Source organism: Photinus pyralis, unplaced genomic scaffold, assembly GCF_008802855.1.
Source record: "Photinus pyralis isolate 1611_PpyrPB1 unplaced genomic scaffold, Ppyr1.3 Ppyr1.4_LG3b, whole genome shotgun sequence".
In the NCBI taxonomy this organism is placed as follows: domain Eukaryota; kingdom Metazoa; phylum Arthropoda; class Insecta; order Coleoptera; family Lampyridae; genus Photinus; species Photinus pyralis.
In genome coordinates this window covers 27,674,712-27,693,046 of record NW_022170510.1, presented here as the reverse complement: position 1 = coordinate 27,693,046, position 18,335 = coordinate 27,674,712, and the positions used below count along the sequence as shown (strand labels likewise).

General features: G+C 32.9%; 1 protein-coding gene across 1 annotated transcript; it reads left to right on the top strand.

The window, feature by feature from the left end:
- The first annotated feature begins 16,031 nt into the window (after positions 1-16,031).
- LOC116166348 lies at positions 16,032-17,931 on the top strand. Its single transcript, XM_031481297.1, has 2 exons — positions 16,032-16,462; positions 16,708-17,931. The coding sequence occupies exons 1-2, from the start codon at positions 16,332-16,334 to the stop codon at positions 16,931-16,933; spliced, it is 357 nt and encodes a 118-aa protein (XP_031337157.1). The 5' UTR covers positions 16,032-16,331; the 3' UTR covers positions 16,934-17,931.
- The last annotated feature ends 404 nt before the right edge of the window (positions 17,932-18,335 follow it).

The following is an 18,335-nucleotide window of genomic DNA, read 5'->3' as shown; positions in this document are numbered from 1 at the left end:
AATTAAAGATTACTAAACCCATCGTAAATACATTCTATGGTGGAATATTATGCCTTATTGATAAGAATTAAGAATGTTTTAGATTTGCACCTTTTCAATATTTTGAATATGTTTTGGGAGCCTATTAAACAATTTTTGTGCCTGATACGAATGGTTGTTTTGAAATTTGATTACAATATTTCGTTCGAATGTTGTCTTTATGCCTCGGATTATGATTACCCATGATAGATTAATTTGCTTTGTTATAATGATTATAATAGAAATATTAATAGGGCTGTTACCCCACTGTCCAGATTTTCGTCACGTTGCACGGCGAAACGCCGCGTCAGAGTAGTGTGCACACGCTCATACGTAGTAGAGCATTATTGCAATAGAAGCTATTCTGATTAAGTACATAATTCCGAAAGCATCCCTCTCATTCCACAATGGTACACGTGGAACTGTTACTATTTTCCTTCTTCCCTATTGTGTTGAATATTGTAGAAAATCGCTAATGAATTGATATGTGGATAGCCAATGTATGTTGCGTAGACGCCTCCACGGCAACCGACAATTCTTACATATATTGGGTATCTTTGAGTTACGAGTACTTGCTAATATTTTTAAAAATTCATTTCCTGGTTTCAGAAACAAGCGTTTGGAGATTTTGGAATGGAATCCTTCACAATTGCATAACGAACAAAAATCGTCCAATTATTTTCTGAAAACGGCGAGAACAATTCCCAAACTGCATCATATCAAAAAACGGCGATATTGAATGGTCGCCGCGATCCCCAGATTTGCCGACTTCCGATTCTAACGGTGGCCACTTGACCTATATAATTTGCCAAACGTATCTCCATCAAATATTTGCAATTTATTTCAATGGATTCTATCTTTTGGTTCAAAAGTTATTAAATATGTACATACGAAAGGCACTTTTAGACCACCCGGTATAATCGACTGAAACCTCTCCAGTTATATGGTCCAGTATGGTCTTGATCTTGCTCTGTGATAGAAGAGTCACTTGACATAGATTATGTTCGTGGACAAAATTCTATCGTTTATTTTTTCGTCACTGCGCCTGCCCAGTTAATTAAGTTTCAAATTTTGAACAATGTTTGAATACTTCAAAACCTGCCTTGCTTGCTAATTTATTTATACCAAAAATGTATGTCTTCCCAATTTTGCGAATATATAGTTCTCCAAATTTATAATAGACAGATTAAATACCTATGCGGTATTCGTCAAGATGAACAATTATTTAAGGAGAAAAAGAGGTTAAATAAAAAACAAAATATCTAAATATTATGGTATGGCGACCTTGATCATCATTTTGGCAAAGTAACCTGGTAACAACTAAGTCTTTTTTGACGATACTATTAACTATGGTACGAAACAGAAATAGATGAACCATGAAAATTGGGCATATCAAGAATGAAAAAAATTGCAAAAAAAGTTTCATATTTTTATTTTTTCTGCTTTAATAATAATACTTATACAAGGTTAATGTTAGCGTTAGACACTAATCGTTTCAGCAATTTTTTATTGCTTTAATACAAACACGAAATATGAAGGTAATTGTCTGAAAAAGAAAGATCTAAATCTGGAAGAAAGGCTACGCATTGGAAAGGAAATCATTATGATCTAATCCTAATGTATGTGAGACTAAAAAGTAATTAAATGAATATTATAAATTACAGTGAAAGTATCGGAACGACTATGAACGTATTATATCACTATTAACATAAAACTACTATTTAATTCATAATGTAAATGACCTACATTGCCAATAGACTGCCTATAAAGTATGCTTTCAGTTGCCAATTGTGAAAAACAAAATGAGGTTAGTGTACAATTATTTTTAAAATTCAAAAAGGTCATCGACCTATATTTTTTGAGCATTAAAATCGCTTTACAATTAAGATATTAATCATCTTCGAAATTTAAACGAGGCCATATATATCATAAATACAGATTCTGGGTTGAATGACTGAGCACGACGACAATAAGAATATTATCGTTTTGTACAAAGTAAATATTTAAATCATCGACGTTGCGTAATTTGTATTTACTTTGGCATACGTATGACCAATTTAAACCTGTCGGCGGCGTGTTGAAATGAGCTCACGCTTATTCGGAAATTCGTTTTCAAGGTAGAATGAGCCAGGTAGGTAGGTGCTACTTTCTACCTCTTATCTAACTCAAGTATTATACATTATGTGCATCACCTCTCTATTTCTATGTCAACGACGACTTTCCCTATTTATACCATGAATATCAAATTCACCAGTGCTGCAGTAAATAAAGATAGCTTATTACAACATCTACGTGATCCTGATTGTTCAATTTTTATTATTATACCCTACCAGCAATGGTGAATGGGTCTCATTTCATGTGCTCAGACATTTTTTTTACGGTTAAATAGCAATGTTAACGTGCCGACAATTTAAAAAAAGTCTTATTTATTATTAGCAAATAAAAATCATAAAAAAACGCTTGATTAAAGTACCATAAGTATTTACAATTAAAGGTTATATTGTTTAATGATAACGCAAATCAGACCCATAGATACAAAAGAGATTTAAGGTCAAATTTATTATTTCACAACGTGCCGATATGTATGTATCACAAGTAGGCGATATTCTAATAAAAATTACGACACACTAATCTACAACAACAGTACCTCACAACCTTGAGTAGATTTATTAGAAAAAAGATATTTTGCTATGTAAAAATCTGGAAGATCGGGTTTTATTTTTATACAGGTAATAAAATTATGGCACAACCGTAAATTTTTTTTAGTAATTTAGTGCAATAGTCTGCTTGTTTTAAAACGATAGTCAACATTAAATTAGGTGTGAACAAGTAGAAGGCATGCAATCATACCAACAAGTATTTTTAGCGCATTTTCTACCGAAGTGAAATGAAGATATTTTATTGAAATTTTAACCACAGATGCTTGTAAAGGCAAACATATTGCATATTGCAAAAATAAGATACGGAAGTTTGTGCAATGCCAACTTTCTTATTTATTGAGATCTTTCTTTGACATTTTAACCATAGATGCTTTTAGTAAACATGATACAAGATACCCATAGGCCCTTTGGGAAGTACTGATAAATGCATAGAAATGCGCTAACGTTACTCGTCTTAGGACGAAAACCTTTTTACTTGTTTTTAATTTCTCGATGTTACTTTGATAAAAGATTTTGTCTTTTTCTTGTTCTAATAGCTGAATTTTATGTTATATGCAAACATATTGTATCAACGTTTATAACAATAAACATTTTAAACTAATTTACTTCTATTTATTTCAAGAATGGCCAATAACAACATCTACATAAATAATTACCTGTGTATAACCACTAATTTCGCGCTACCCATACCCTAGGTCTAGTTTGATTAGGGTCACCCAGTAAAAAAAATACGTGAATAACTATGTATTCTCTGCCATAAAAGTTAAAACCTCTTATTCCCAATCTGGTTGGTGATTTCAATGCTGAATGCTGATCAAACCCTCACACGAATATCTGGCATTTATCAAGCAAAAATATTTCAACAGGTGTAAACAACGAATAATCAAAATATACTTTGTACTATTGAAAAACCCCATACAGATAAAATGGAAATTTTCCCGCTGATCTGTACATGCAATTTTAATTTCATTCAAATACATACAATTTTCTCTTTTTGTACAACAGATTTTTAAAACATCAAAATCAGTCCCGAAGCTGTACAGTGTTATTCTAATTATTTAGACACCGCGCAGCGTACTAAAACATGCAAATTATCAAATTGTTTTATCAAATCGCAGTTGCCGTAACAAAACAAATGATCATTATTATTTACTATTAACATATTATTTTTACCCTGGAAATAACCTAGACCAACTTTACTTTTTAATATTTATTTTCAATAAACAAAATGTAACCAAACAATTTGCAAATGTTGGACGCACCATTTCTTCTAAGAGTTATCCAATTTTTGAAAAATATGCACGGCCGAGTGTAAGGCATTCCATTAAAAGTTTATCAAATTTGCATTTTTTACTAACTTTGCTATTCATTTGTTTTTTTTTTACTTTACATTTTCTGGCGATTTATAATAAACCCTAAAACATTTGTATTTAAAGTTTTTTCGGTATAAATTTTTGTTTCAAATTAGGTTCCTTGTTATTGTTTTATTCTAAGGGTTAACTAAATAAAGTTATCATTATTATTATTTTAGGGCACGATGAGCTATCGCAGTCACTTTTGTCTATCGGTTCGTAACTACCTACTCCTAATTTCTTCTGATACTTCCATCATTCCTTCTCGCATAAATTTCGTAAAAATCTTTTTGTGATTGGTGTCGAAACGTAGGATAGACGAAATGGAATACCATTGAAAGTCTCCGTTTTTTGCGAACGCGCGTTCTAACTGTATTGTATAAGAATATTGTGTCTAATACATTTTTGTTGCATAACTACTATCGAAATTAATTCTGGAAAACTATTTTCTATGATTATGAACTAAAATTTACATGCATGGGAGTCAATGACCCATAAACCAGTACTTACTGTTATTGAATGGGCCATCCTGTATTGCTTCAAAAAATTTAATATACATACGTAATTAGGCGATGAAACCAGTTACTTGATATAATCATCACATCAATCAATCTTGGAGAAATGGCCAAAAAAGTCAAGAAGTGTACTCGGCTTAACAATAATTGAGAATAGTAATCGTAAAAATCAACATAATAATAAAGAAGACTAAAAAGTGAAGTGATGTTGGTTAAAAGGAATGAGATAGGTACACTTTTAGCGGCGCGACCTCAATTCTCTTAAATAAATAAATGAAAGGTGAAATAAAAGAAAAAGAAAATAAAAGTTATTAAATATGGAGGTAACCGTTGACCTTAACGCGCTACCGCGAAATTATGTAATAAGCTACATTTTTTATTTTCTCTTGCTGTGTTATTATAATTGACCCAAATTATTCATATTTCATTTCTTTTGCACGTTACGCTTAATGGAAAACTTCTCAGTTCTCAATGCCAAAAAAGTGCTCGAGATTAAGGTCATTTAGATCACGTATAAACAATGGAGCCATTTTAACCTGGCATCTAAGAATAAATTGATTAATTATTTGCGCAGGTATTAAATCTACGAGGAAATTCCTTCGCCGTTATTCTCCCATTTTACTTGAGACATAGAACAACATTTCGGGAGCGCTCGAGAGCAATTAAAAATGCATCACTCGTTTTGGCAGGATTCCAAGGAACGGTCGTAACTTTGTATTTACATCAGCACACAAAATAGAGATCAAAAACATTAATTAAACATTCTCTAACGTACGAATGTCAGCGATGGTAATCAAAAAGTTGAATGTGGGAGGAGAGGAAGGATTTATCAAATCATGAGCGGACAAGTGTCGAAATTTAAGCATACTAAATTGTCTGGCGAGAGTAACTCGCCCTCTTTATTTCAGAGAGAACGACCGTTTTGGAATTGAGCCAGTTGAAAGCACTTTCTTTGGTATTTAGTTTTCCGACAGCTGTAATGTTTACAACAATTAGCACTTAACACATGTTTTTTAACCGGGTCAGAATCGACGACTGGCTAATTACGTAACTACCGAAATTTGAAATTAATCGAGGTCTCCAAGCTATAAATCTACCTAACTCACGCGAGAATTACATAGGTGGATGGATATAAAAAGAAATTAAAGCGCGCATGTAAACAAGATTTTGACATCATCTAACGCTCAAAATACTCGGAACGAAATCAGGATTTTAATTTATACAGCGGCATATGACATCAACTACTATTTTAAATATTAATTTGTTGTGGTAAATCAATATGAGGCAATTAGATGTCAGGGACGCTATTAGAAAATCGACACGTTTTGCTGGTCATATTTACGATTTAACCCATTTAATAATAATAATAGTTTCTAAACAAAAACACAATGGTTAATTTTTAGAGCTGGTGTCTTGTGCAGCCGATGATGTAACAATCGGTTTATAATATTTCTTAATCGTATACAGTCTAATTAACGCTCTCACCACCTTTAATTACTTTTGGGATTTTTGAACAATACATTTGAGTAATTAAAATTCATCTTCTAACATAACAAGGATAATTTGTGAAACGGTCTTTAAAAAAAAGCATGGCGGGAGAGTTGTAAGTTTGTTCTATTTATAGAACGCATAACCTAAGAATGCAATTAAGCATATGGCCTGTTATTATAATATGTCCGCCAACTAACCTGCATCTTTTATTTGGTTATTATCATTCCTTGTTGGTGAAAAAGACTGTTGGACCTTTGTACATATGCGGGCAAAGCCAAACAAAACAATACATGCAGCGGGCCGTACTTGCATCTGCAGTAATCAATACAGACCAACGGATTGCATGCGCATTATTTCATCTTACTCAATTTTATTTCATAGGTAAGGTGCTGCATACGCTCTACGTTTTTTAACGTTGCTATTCACCGAGGAAGATTATAGATTAGTGGGTGCAGACAGCTGCACCGACATTCACCCCAAAATTCGAGCAGAACAAAACGGGTAGTACGCATACCAATCCACTCTCCCCCATAATCGTTAGAGAGCATCCCAAGTAACAAAGACAATCGTTTGATACGCAAGGAGTGAAAACGGAAAAGATTAAATCCAGTGGAAAGTGTAAAAACAAATAATAGGCAAGTACTAAAAGTATGATTTACAATCCTTTTCTATTATTGCAATGTTGTTTGGCAATAGTGTTACGTTCACGTATGTAATTTAAGCTGCTTTTATGTCGGTCCATAATTAAACTAGCTTTGTTATGATTGAGCTACCAAATTAAACAACTATAATAGTAGCAGATGGTTCTACTCTCTAAAGTCAAATATCGTCCTTTTTTTCTTTTCGTGAGAGTTCGATACTGACATACTACACCTTTTTCAAGTGTAATTCAGAAACCGTAAGATATATTTCAGAAGACTTGTATTGTAATTCAGATTAGTCAATTGAATTTCAGAAAGTGTTAAGTGTAATTCAGAATGGTCAATTGAATTTGAGAAATCATCACATGTAATTCAGGATAGTCATTTTAATTTCAGAAAGCGTAAATTGTAATTCAGATTAGTAACTTGTATTTCAGAGAGTGTAAATTGTTTTTCAGTGTCCGTCATTTGTAATTGAGAATTTATCAAGTAATTCAGAATTCGTTATTTTTCTTTAAAAATTAAATTATCAAAATACCTCTGGATGTGATTTTGTTATTGTTGTCAAGGTATGTTTGCAAGCGTTAATTATTAAATAAAAAAAGTGTGAGTTAGTGAGGCACCTGTTACATGCAAAATGTGCTGAACCCTTGCAGAATGGTCAAGACATTTTTTGTCCAATATTGAAAAGTTGCGCCACAATAGTGTACAAGTGTGACACTACCTTAAGTTACTGATCTGAATTACACTCCACAGTTTCTGAATTACATTTTATACACTCTCCGAAATTGGAATTACTGTTCTGAATTACATGTGATGGTTTCTGAATACAATTAACATTTTCTAAAATCCATTTGACTAATCTAAATTACAATTTACGCTTTCTGAAATTAAATTGACTAATCTGAATTAGATTTGATAGTTTCTGAAATTTAGTTTACTAATCTGAATCACATTTAACACTTTCTGAAATCCAATTAACTAATCTGAATTACAATTTACGCTTTCTGAAATTAACTTGACTAATCTGAATTACATGTGATGGTTTCTGAATTACACTTGAAAAAGGTGTAGATGCACGAATCCTTTTTGCTATCGATATGTTTGTTAATTTAACGCCAACATTGACTACCATACCATTAAAACTAGAAATAAAATTGCATCGTTCTCCTTAATTTCTGGGATAATTCAAACTCAAATGGCCTCGAGGAACAGAATATTGCTACAAATTTAAAAAAAAACAACAATAAAACAACGAAGAATTCACAGAAATAATGTCAAATCAATGCACTGGCGTGTCCTTTTTTAGCGGTTGCACATAAAAATCGATCTCAAAAGCAAGCTAACAAGGAGGAAGACCAACGCCAGTAAGAACTATATTGTGTGTATGCCATATGGAGACGTTACTCCAGTAAAAAATCGAAACGAATCGAGAAAGGTGGTATAATGCAGACAGGAAAAACTTAAAGTACTTACCGTACACACGGACAGACCGACAACAATACAAAATTATAAACGGTCTCGAGGATCTTGTAGTATTTTATATACATTCTTTGCTTATGGCTAATATTAATGTTCGTTAAAGGATAAACAATAAAACTGAAGCAATCACAAGCTTTGGATACATAATTAATGGTCACCGAATACATAATTTTGTTGACGTTTTTGATTTTGATCTAACGTGAAGAGCGATTTTGGAGTGACTCATTGGGTACACCTTTAGTGGTAAGCATAATTATTTTGTCCTATCTGACAATGAGCCCCACAGAAACTTCCTCTTTTAACAAATATTGCTAATATTTTCGTCAATAACGTCAAATTTTAGACGTACCTAATAATTCCCTTACTGTGCTGGCAACATATAGTAGTAGTAAACGTAACACTACAGCATGAGGAATCTCTGAAGAAGAATTTTAAAAAAAAGGACAATTATTAGGAACCGCGTCATAATTAGAGTCATTTGATGGTACCATACGAGACTGTGCGTTATTTTTTGGGACATTTTAAAAAAGAAACAAATTAATGATAAAGCAGGTGTTATTTTCAATAACAGCAAAAAATTAACAACAAAAGCAAACTTTCGTTAGTGTAACTACTGCATTTATCTAAAAAATTAAAAAATCGAAATATGTAATGATTTTTCATTCAATTGACACATTTTTATCCTTCCCCTAATAATTAAGTATTACAAGTGCAGATTAAATAGTTAATACGAGATAATAATACTTTTAAGTGTATATAGTTAAGCAAATATTTACTTATTAGTGACGATCAACTATTTATAACAAAGTAAATAATAGATTGATTAGCGTCCTGGGAACGAAGATACACATAATAGCGTACTAAATATGCAATGTAGGTACTTCCATAAATAGCCAGACAACAATAAAGTCATCGTTTTATATTTGCACAATATTTTACACATTTTTTGGTAGATTACTCTACGTTATCACGGGTCGATTTGTAAGAATTTCAGATTATCGATACCATATTATCAATGCTTCGAACTCTTCTTTAAAATGTCTATTGTTCCTTTAATTTGGATGTTATTGAGAGCGATACAGCTGATAAAAATATCAAATTAAGAGGTTTAAATTATTATTTAAAGTTTTTATCACAAATTTTCCACCGTTTACAAAGATGAAGGTTATCATACTAGAGTCGTTATTTGTCATGTGCGACGTACACACAAATACTTAAAAAAGTAGTTATTTATAAATATGTATGTAATGTATTTTGACCCAACAATTCATTATCATCAGTTTATTTAATACCACGATTAATGCACATCCAAGTTATTAATAGCCCGGAAGTTTTGAACGGATAAAGGAAATTCAAAAGGTCAGGGCGCGATTAACGAAACAAAAAAAAGTTTTTTTCTACACGTGTTTATTATGATAGTAGATTTCGGTTGAGGTAATACGTAATAATGGCGTAGAGGAGGAAGGTAAACACGATAAAGTGCATTTACACATTGGAAAATTGTTTGCTCTAGATTAGATTTCCGTTCAATTTGATTTATAACCTCATTCTTAATTAAATTATCTGCAAAACAAATCAGTTTTCACACAACACTTTGGTACGGATCAGATTGGTCAAAACTGGTTGTAGACGAGAATGCAAATTAACATATGGATGGACATACGTTTCCGTTACTTTCGATAAAGCTTTAAGGGGTCGAGTTCACTTTTTCAATACCTACCTAAAAATTCTTTACTTAACTGTAAATAACTAAATTAATACACTAAATTCACTTAACGAAGCAAGCCAACAACCCGATTAGACAAAAAACATTTGATTTGCAAATGCAACAGGTGTGCTGAATTTCGAATTCGGTCAAAAAATTCAGCGCGTGCAATAAAAACAAATATTCAACCTATCCGGTGAAAGGCAACTGGAAAGTATTTAAATACCTAACACTTAACACAGTTGAACAGCCTTGGTTGTGTTGTTATTAAAATGTGATCATTATTACAAATGCAGTATCAACACATACAAGCTGTTAAATCAAGTAGTTTGACCTTAGATTTGTCATAAGCATAAATAGCTCATTTATAATAATTTTAACTGCTTCTTTAAATGTTAGGGAGACAAAGGTCTAAACATTAAATGAAGCATTTATTTTAGATTTTTCCTCGGATTGTTTCGAATCATCTACTTTTTAGTTTATTTTAGAGGATCCAAACAATACCAATCCAAACCACCGAGAGCAAAATAAATCCAAGATAAACGTTCTCATCCACCCCGCGAGCATTAGAAACTGAACTATGCAGTAATATGCCGTCTGATATGTTGGGGGCCGACGTGTCCTTTTAGTGAACTGAGTGGTTCATCAAAATGTATCATCGTAAGCCGAGGAAGACCTGGGGAATTTTCTTAGCCTTTCAACTGCTTTACATACAACCTATCTTGGTAACCTACATATGCATGAAGGCATATAGGTATGTAGAAAGTGGGTGTTATAGAGAGACCAAAACAAACTGTTTTCCCATAAACTGACAGTGCACAATGTTCCGTTTGACACACCCAATGGAATTCGTACAGATCAGTGACATACTTAAAGAAAGTCCATAGCAATTTTGCACATGTAATCTTAGGCATGCATTTTGTAATAGTTGTTGCACATAAATTATCTTTTCATCCTACACCAAAGAATTACCTTCAGTAGCCACACACACAAGGTCACCCAACATTTTCCAAACAAAAATAGCATAGTAGTACCTATAAACGTGACATTAGCAGCCACTTTTTGACGAAATACGTAGATCTAAAGGCAATAAAGATAAACTGCCATAGAATAGATTGGTTGAGAGATTTTCCACTGTTCAAAATAACTAATCAAAGGGTTTAAAAAATATATATGTTACGGATAAAGTGTTTACTTGGTTAGTTTATAGACTATAGCTGAATAGTATGTAAACTATACAAACGTGTGATTATTTTGATGTAAAATCATCGTTTCGCTTTTTTGTTTGTAAACTATCCAGATTGTATATCTTGTTTATGCCTTCCATTTTCTATAAATTAATTTGACAAAAGAGGGGCGCTGCTTTGAGGTCTTTTATTTAAAATTTTTCAGTTGCTAAATAAAACCATTGAATAAAAACACTATTTTTATTCAATGATAAAACCCATCGGTTTTTTTATATTCGTTATCTTTACAAAACAAGAAAGGTGATAAACAAATTCAAAACAAGTTGATTCTTCTCAGCTTTCTTGTTATTGTTTGTGAATTGTGAGTAGGTTTGCTATGTGTGTGCGTGGATGTTAAGTTAAATTTCCAAACACAAATGATAATATAAAGAAATAAAAACGTAATACACTATCTTCTGCACACGCTGATAAAAGATAAAATTCTACACATTTACGATTGTTAAACTCTCTTTAATTATTGTTTGTGATGTTACAGTTTCAGGCAGTGGCGTCATGGACTTTATTTTTTTTTCATCAGGAATCAGGTCTGACAAATATTCTAGCTAATAAATAACACTATCCTAGGATTCCTACCCACAAAATAAAGAAATTTAAATAAAATAGTTAAAACCCTCAAAATTTAAGTGAAACTGAAGACAGTTTGGCGTTCCTTTGAAGATGGCTTACGCACATATCACACCAAAACACAAGCGCCACCTTCATGTAGCAATGAGATTTTTGCAAGCAACCCCATGGCCCATTTTAAAAGATGCTAGACGATAGCCAAATTGTACTTTTTTGCGATTTATACTGAGGGATGTTTGTTTTTGCAAATTAACTCTTTGGTATGGTTGAAGTGTTGATTGATAAATATATATCAATCAACGGTTGTGGTCAGGTTAACAATCTAGATCAATAAAAAAAATGAGCATTTTTGTATACCAATTTATTGCAAAGCAGAAATAATGTTGAAAAATATAAATGAATAATTAATGCCGCACGCGTGTATTTTTCTATAATTTATTAGAAGGTGAAAAACAAGAGAAAACTGTCGCCATTTACCTACATTATTATTACATCACGCTTTAGTTGATAAGTAAGATATTACAAAGCAGGCAGTTAATTAAATCTCGTAAACTAAAACTGGATGGTAGCTATACTAAAATATCATACGAGAAGGCTAAAGTAGTTGGTAATCCAAAAGCGTGCAACAATGCAATGTTACGGAGTAAAGGAGCTCTTTGTATGCAAATGACGTTCAAAAGAAGCTTATCTGGGCTTCCCCACGCCGAATTTATAAAGAATTATTATACACGCCCTATATATGTGTAGCTATTTCGCAGATGAATATATGCAATTTAACAAATGATTTCAAATTGCGCTCCCGCATGTAATTGCTTGGTGGAAGTTATTCAAAGAGATGAAATAACTAACACTTGAATAGCAATGAATGTGCCGATCAATCAATAAATCTAACTGCACCTGCAATTATAAAATAAAGCTGTATAGGCATTTGCGTCATATTTTTTTATTAAACTTGACACTTGAATGTATAATTAAAATAAATACGTGCATTAAATATGCAAAAGGAACGTGTTTTCTGTCGGAACGTTGTAGGTACTCGCACTTACGTTACTGAAATAAAAATGGTCAAGGTTTTTGAGACTGCAATATTTACTGATCATAACTACTCGGTGTCGATTTTAAAAGTAAGATTGATCAACTAATTAGCTTCATTGTCTAATATGATTTAAAATGCAAAGCAAAATTACAAAACAAAATATTAAATGAAAAAACCGTAAGAACTACTGTTTTAATTTTTCATGCTTTACAGTCGGTTATGTTCGGTTCGGTTAAATATAATTTCCAAGGTTCAGGTTGTTCAATTCGCCAGATGAACCTGATTTTCCGGCTTATTCCTATTATTTTGCAAAAACGCGAAATTTATGTGAATGCATTGCCACCATAGCCATGTTGATTCAGCAAGATACTACCTGTGGATAATTCTTTGCGAAATGAATGTAAAACTTTCGATTTTGAAATTTTTCTTGTAAATGAATGTAAACGTATAGTCTGAGTGACAAGTCATAGTTTTTTCTTCTCTATCTCATTCCGTAAAAATCCAATATGGCGCCCATAAGAAATAAGAAAGTAGTAGGTTGTAGCTTCTACATCTAGCGTGCTATGGAAATTCTGATAACAGATTCAAATTCTACGAAAAAAAGTTTTTCGGTAATATCTCAGTTAATTTCAAAGATTTTCCAAAAATTTCAAATACATTTTTTAGTCACAAAAAAGAAGCAACTTTGCCCCCATTTAACCTACATGTCTATTATCGTTACGGAGACCCCGATGGTGAGCCACAAATTTGAACCACCCTGTACATGTAGGATAGTATAATGTACCATGCCCTATTGAGAGAGTGATCATCCATTAGGCAAACTTATTTGCGGAGGAAAAAAAATAAGACATAAATACATCTTGGTGGCCCGTCGAAATCAAGACTATGTTATGTCGCGAAAATCTGGTGAAGAAAATGTTCATCAGGTTTGGTATTTCAATGGCATTAACACAATAACCAACAGAACAAATGTTTGATATAAAAGTAGCATTTAACATCTTTTAATCAATATACAGCTGTTTATCAAATGCGCATAAAATGTACATGCTCATTCGGAATTAGCCTCAACCCCAACCTTAAATTAGTGTATCATTTGGGTATTACATTTTTAACCTATCTCGCAGTAGGAGTGTTATTCAGTGGTTGCAGATCTACGAATTTTAACGGGAGCCCGTTTATGTAATTTTTTGATTCGAGTATTTTTTTTAGACGCGTAGTGAATAATCCCACCGAAACGCACTCAGTGACAACGCCAAAGCAACCATAGCGCTTCAATTTGGAAGGGTGTCTGACCTCTATCTTTACCGATTATGACTTATTTGTCGATTGTGATGATTTTATAATATAGTAGTCTCACACATAGTACTACCAGAGGGCAAGTCAGAGAACTACTCTGCAGCTTTGGAATCGTGTTACAAGGGGAGTTGGGTACTCGTAATTTTTTAAGGATTTATGTGTAGGCCACCAGGAGTTGTGAAGATCCTGCCACCGTAGGTGATGTAGTAGTAGTTTAAAAATTCAAATGGTCCCGGTGCATTTTAATAGGATGATGTTTATGAGTATTAGGTTACCTCTAAGTTCTTCAAACAGTGTCGCTTTCAGCAATCAGAATAACGTTCGGGTAGTTTCTGCCTACGTTTTAAGTCCAGCACTTCTTGTCTGGGTATCTAGGAAAGTGGGAACCCTAGGTACGGCTTCTTGTTCCTTAAATATGGTCCTGATTTTTGAAATGCGTTTGAAAGTTTAAGGCGCCGGTGATTCGTGGAATATAGTGTTTCAGATTCCAGGAAAGATTTTGTTTATTTTGTCGTCGTTGCTGCGTCATATAGGCTTTGTGGAGTAAGCGTGAAATTACCCCACCATTTATGGTCATCAAGCAATCTCATTGTATGCCTAAAATTAGTTTAGCGATGACTTTTGCGTTACGGGATGAGTGTCAATAAAAAAAGTAAAGTAGTGGGAAGCCGGTTGTTCTGGAGGAAACGACCGGGAATAAGTTAAGTCAACCTAACCACCACCTCTAAATGACCATGAGGTGTATTTTATTTGTAAAAATAGAATTCGCTCCTAGAACTAGAAGTAAGGAAACTATTACGGTAAATAAAAACAATTGTGGGAGTTTTAAACGTACAAAATTGAAATCTTGTGACCCTATTTGCGAACACTGGCAACAGCATAAATTTAAAAGCGTAAAAAATTATATTTATTTATTTATTATCCCTCTCTTGTTCTGGGCCCTCAACAGGCTTGCGCCCAATTACAGAGTGACCCGCATAATGCTTTTTAGAGGTGCCTCTGCAATCAACTAATTATTTTAAACGTCTAAAGCGGTCGATTGAACGAAAATAATATTTCTTATACGAAATCATCGCATCCCCTAAATTTGAGCAACCGCAACTTGAACTGTCAGCCAAAGGAGCCATTCATTATACAAGACCTTTTAGGAACTGTACTTTTCAATCATTTGGATCAATCTACTGGATCAATCAGTACTTCGTATTAACGATCATGGTATATTGACATTACTATAATTGCTGTATAATTACGGTAACCATATTCAAAATAGTAACAAATTCCTTTATGAGTATTGGATTAGTTTTATTTTAATTGAATAGTAATGGAGAACTCTTAAAGATTCGCTCATTTACTTGAACCGATTTGGAAAATCAAAAGTTTTATACATGTGAGGACCCATCTAGAGAAAGGTAAAGTTTCTCATTTCAATGTACTACTACGTAACGAGAATCATTCAGCTTGGTTCAATTTACTTAGTACCACCTCAGTACTCGAATTTGTCATAATCATAACATTAACATTATACTTTGCAAGGTCTGGATGTGAATGCAGACTTTCATTTTTTTGAATATGAAATTGTATATTTTTAAATTTTGATTTTTGTCATTATTTACAATCACGTGATTCTCTTGCTCCATTCTGTTGGGAAAAAATTGTTTAAAAAATTTCGATATTTGTATTGAGCTATAGCCGTCGCGTCGCTGTCGGGTCGGCTAAATTTTGCAAGAAAGTAACATTATTTTTCTGAAACTACTCTGGCAATAACTACTTTCGTCTCTAAAACGGGTGAAGAAAATGTGATTTTCCTCTCTAGTGAGGAAAGCAAAAAAACAATTGCTGCGCTAATCTTAATAATGACATTAAAAATTGAAACATACCCGTATCTAGCTAGAATTGCTATGTATCAAATTTCATTATTATATACGATAATTTTTCGACTTTGATAGTAGTTTCAGAAATAATTATGTGTACAACTTAGGAAGAACGCGAGGAAGAAAGTGTTTTTCAACTCTCGTCTAATAGGGTGTTTTCAATATATTCGTACTAACCTAATTTGTACTGTATTTTATACATAAAGGTGAGCGTAACGGTATGCGCTCATTAAAAAACGATATATTTAAGTATTTATAATGCAATAAGACTTAGAAAACTCATTAAAACCAACAATTTCAAAGGGAAATCTAAACGCAATTTCATTGGTCAATGCGATGTGACGTCTCACCGTATATAAATGGCGGATTGTTTACCTTTTCACCTTGGTAGATAGTGTTGTGTCGTATGTTTAAATTATATTGCGGGATTGTTTCGTGGATTATAAACTTGAAATGTCTTCAGAGAACTTTGTGAAAGCGTCCTCAAACAATTTGCCATCCGTAGACATTTTTATGGTGATGGAATTTATAAAAGAAGATGATCGTTTTAATGCAGCTGAATTCAGAAATGTGAAGGCAACAACGTAAGTAAATATTGTGATAAATTATCGCGAAATGCGTTTCTTTAAGATGGTTTAAGTAATGTACAAACAGTTGGATGGTGTTAAGTAGTTAATTTTATTAATTTTTTCACGTCACGTTAATTAGAGGTTAAGTTCTTAAACAAAAATAAATTTAGTTAGGGTTCAGTAGAGTGCAATCTAAATCCAAATAGTTTAAGAATGTCACGTTTCTTAACTCTAAATCTAAAGTAATGTTTCAAAAACAGAGCAACTCGTGAGGCATATGGTGATAACGCCATTGGATATGTGGAATTGAAGAGGGAGGGCCCTTTGTGCACTTTACAGTGCAAAATATGCCCAGAACACAGAGTCCGTTCGAAGAATTATGCCGTATCTTTAATTGTCGATGAGGAGGAAGAAAAAATAGTAAATGTAATCTGCAAAGATTGTGCGGCTGCGGCAGGTAATTTGTTATCTATAAAATTATGCTGAGTAGCTCTTTAATAACAATTTTTATAGGCCATACATTTTTAAACATGCACAATGTTAGGTAGTCATTGATAGTAATAAAAACAATCTATATAAACATAAATTCACTGCAGAAAACAAATCAAAACCGTAGAACGCGTGCTGTTTATAATGACAGTTCCAGTGTTTACATGCACTGTGACGTAGTTGAGAACAGGTGACCGTACAAACGCGCGGCTGTCCGTTTACGCGGCAAATTTCTGATTTCGAATTTTATTTTGAAATTACTCGAAAATGAAGGCTCGGATATTTTTTTAAAATGTGTAGCTCGTTTATACGGCCAATGGGCTTTCGTTTTGTCCAGTTTTTAAAAAATGTGAAAACACCCTATTGACACATACCCGCTACGCTCATGTGTCAAACTTTGTACATGAAAAACTCACATTTTCCTCTGTAGTTGTACCTATCTTTATATCATTTGAAAATAAAACAAGAACTCCTGGTTCGTGAACCTTGAAACGTGAAAACCTTTCAGAATATATTAATTTATTTTAGTTTTGAGCAGGTTTTGTGGAAGCAAAGTGAAATGTTAAATAGTTATCCTCGTCTCTGTAGCAAAACAAGATTTATAACCACACCTAATTTAAGGGCAATAGTAGGAAGGGTTGTCACATATTTTTCTCTGACAGGTTTACCACTTTAACCTTCACTTAGAAGTGTGGGTCTCAATGAATATACCAACAAAGCGAGTGTTTTAAATAAAAAAAATGCTTATTACAATAATCGTACCTATAGATGGACCTATTTTGATTATACAGGATGAGGATTAAGTTAAATGGCCTCTGTTTAGCTGCAAGAAATGCGCTAACATGTGGTCTTTTAAAAATCGATAGATTTCAGTTTTTCTTAATAATTCCTAATCATATTTGAAATGTTAAATTTCCTGTACCGAATTGTTTTAATTACCTATCTATAGTATACATATCAGATCTGTTACAAAAAGTAATTGCTGAAATAAACGGATGGCCAATAATGTCTAAAATTGCAACTTCTGCCAACAACAGTAATTGTTTAATGAGGTACCTATCTGCAATTCATCTAGTATTATTTATTTGTTTTAGTTTATTATTTTTTTAGAACATATTGTTATTTTTTGTCTGTTTTTGTGTATATCCAATGATGAACGTGGAAATAAAAGTATCTATCTATCATATCTATCTTTTTAGAGTAGAATATGGTGAAATACCCACACTGCATGGAAACGGTTGCACATAATTAATTATAGAATTCCCATCAGTAATGGGCCATGACACAAAACAGGGACGAAGATAATTGTTTTTCATACAATTTTCTCTTCAATCAACACAAAAAAATGGATTTTACGGTCAGACATATATAGGTATACTGTAATATGCACAAAGCTGTT

What these genes read in the sequence shown, in the direction of transcription:
- LOC116166348 (XM_031481297.1), top strand. Translation starts at nt 16,332, where the DNA reads ATGTCTTCAGAGAACTTTGTGAAAGCGTCCTCAAACAATTTGCCATCC. An exon ending in AGAAATGTGAAGGCAACAAC is followed by an intron (nt 16,463 to 16,707) that starts GTAAGTAAATAT and finishes TTTCAAAAACAG; the next exon opens with AGCAACTCGTGAGGCATATG.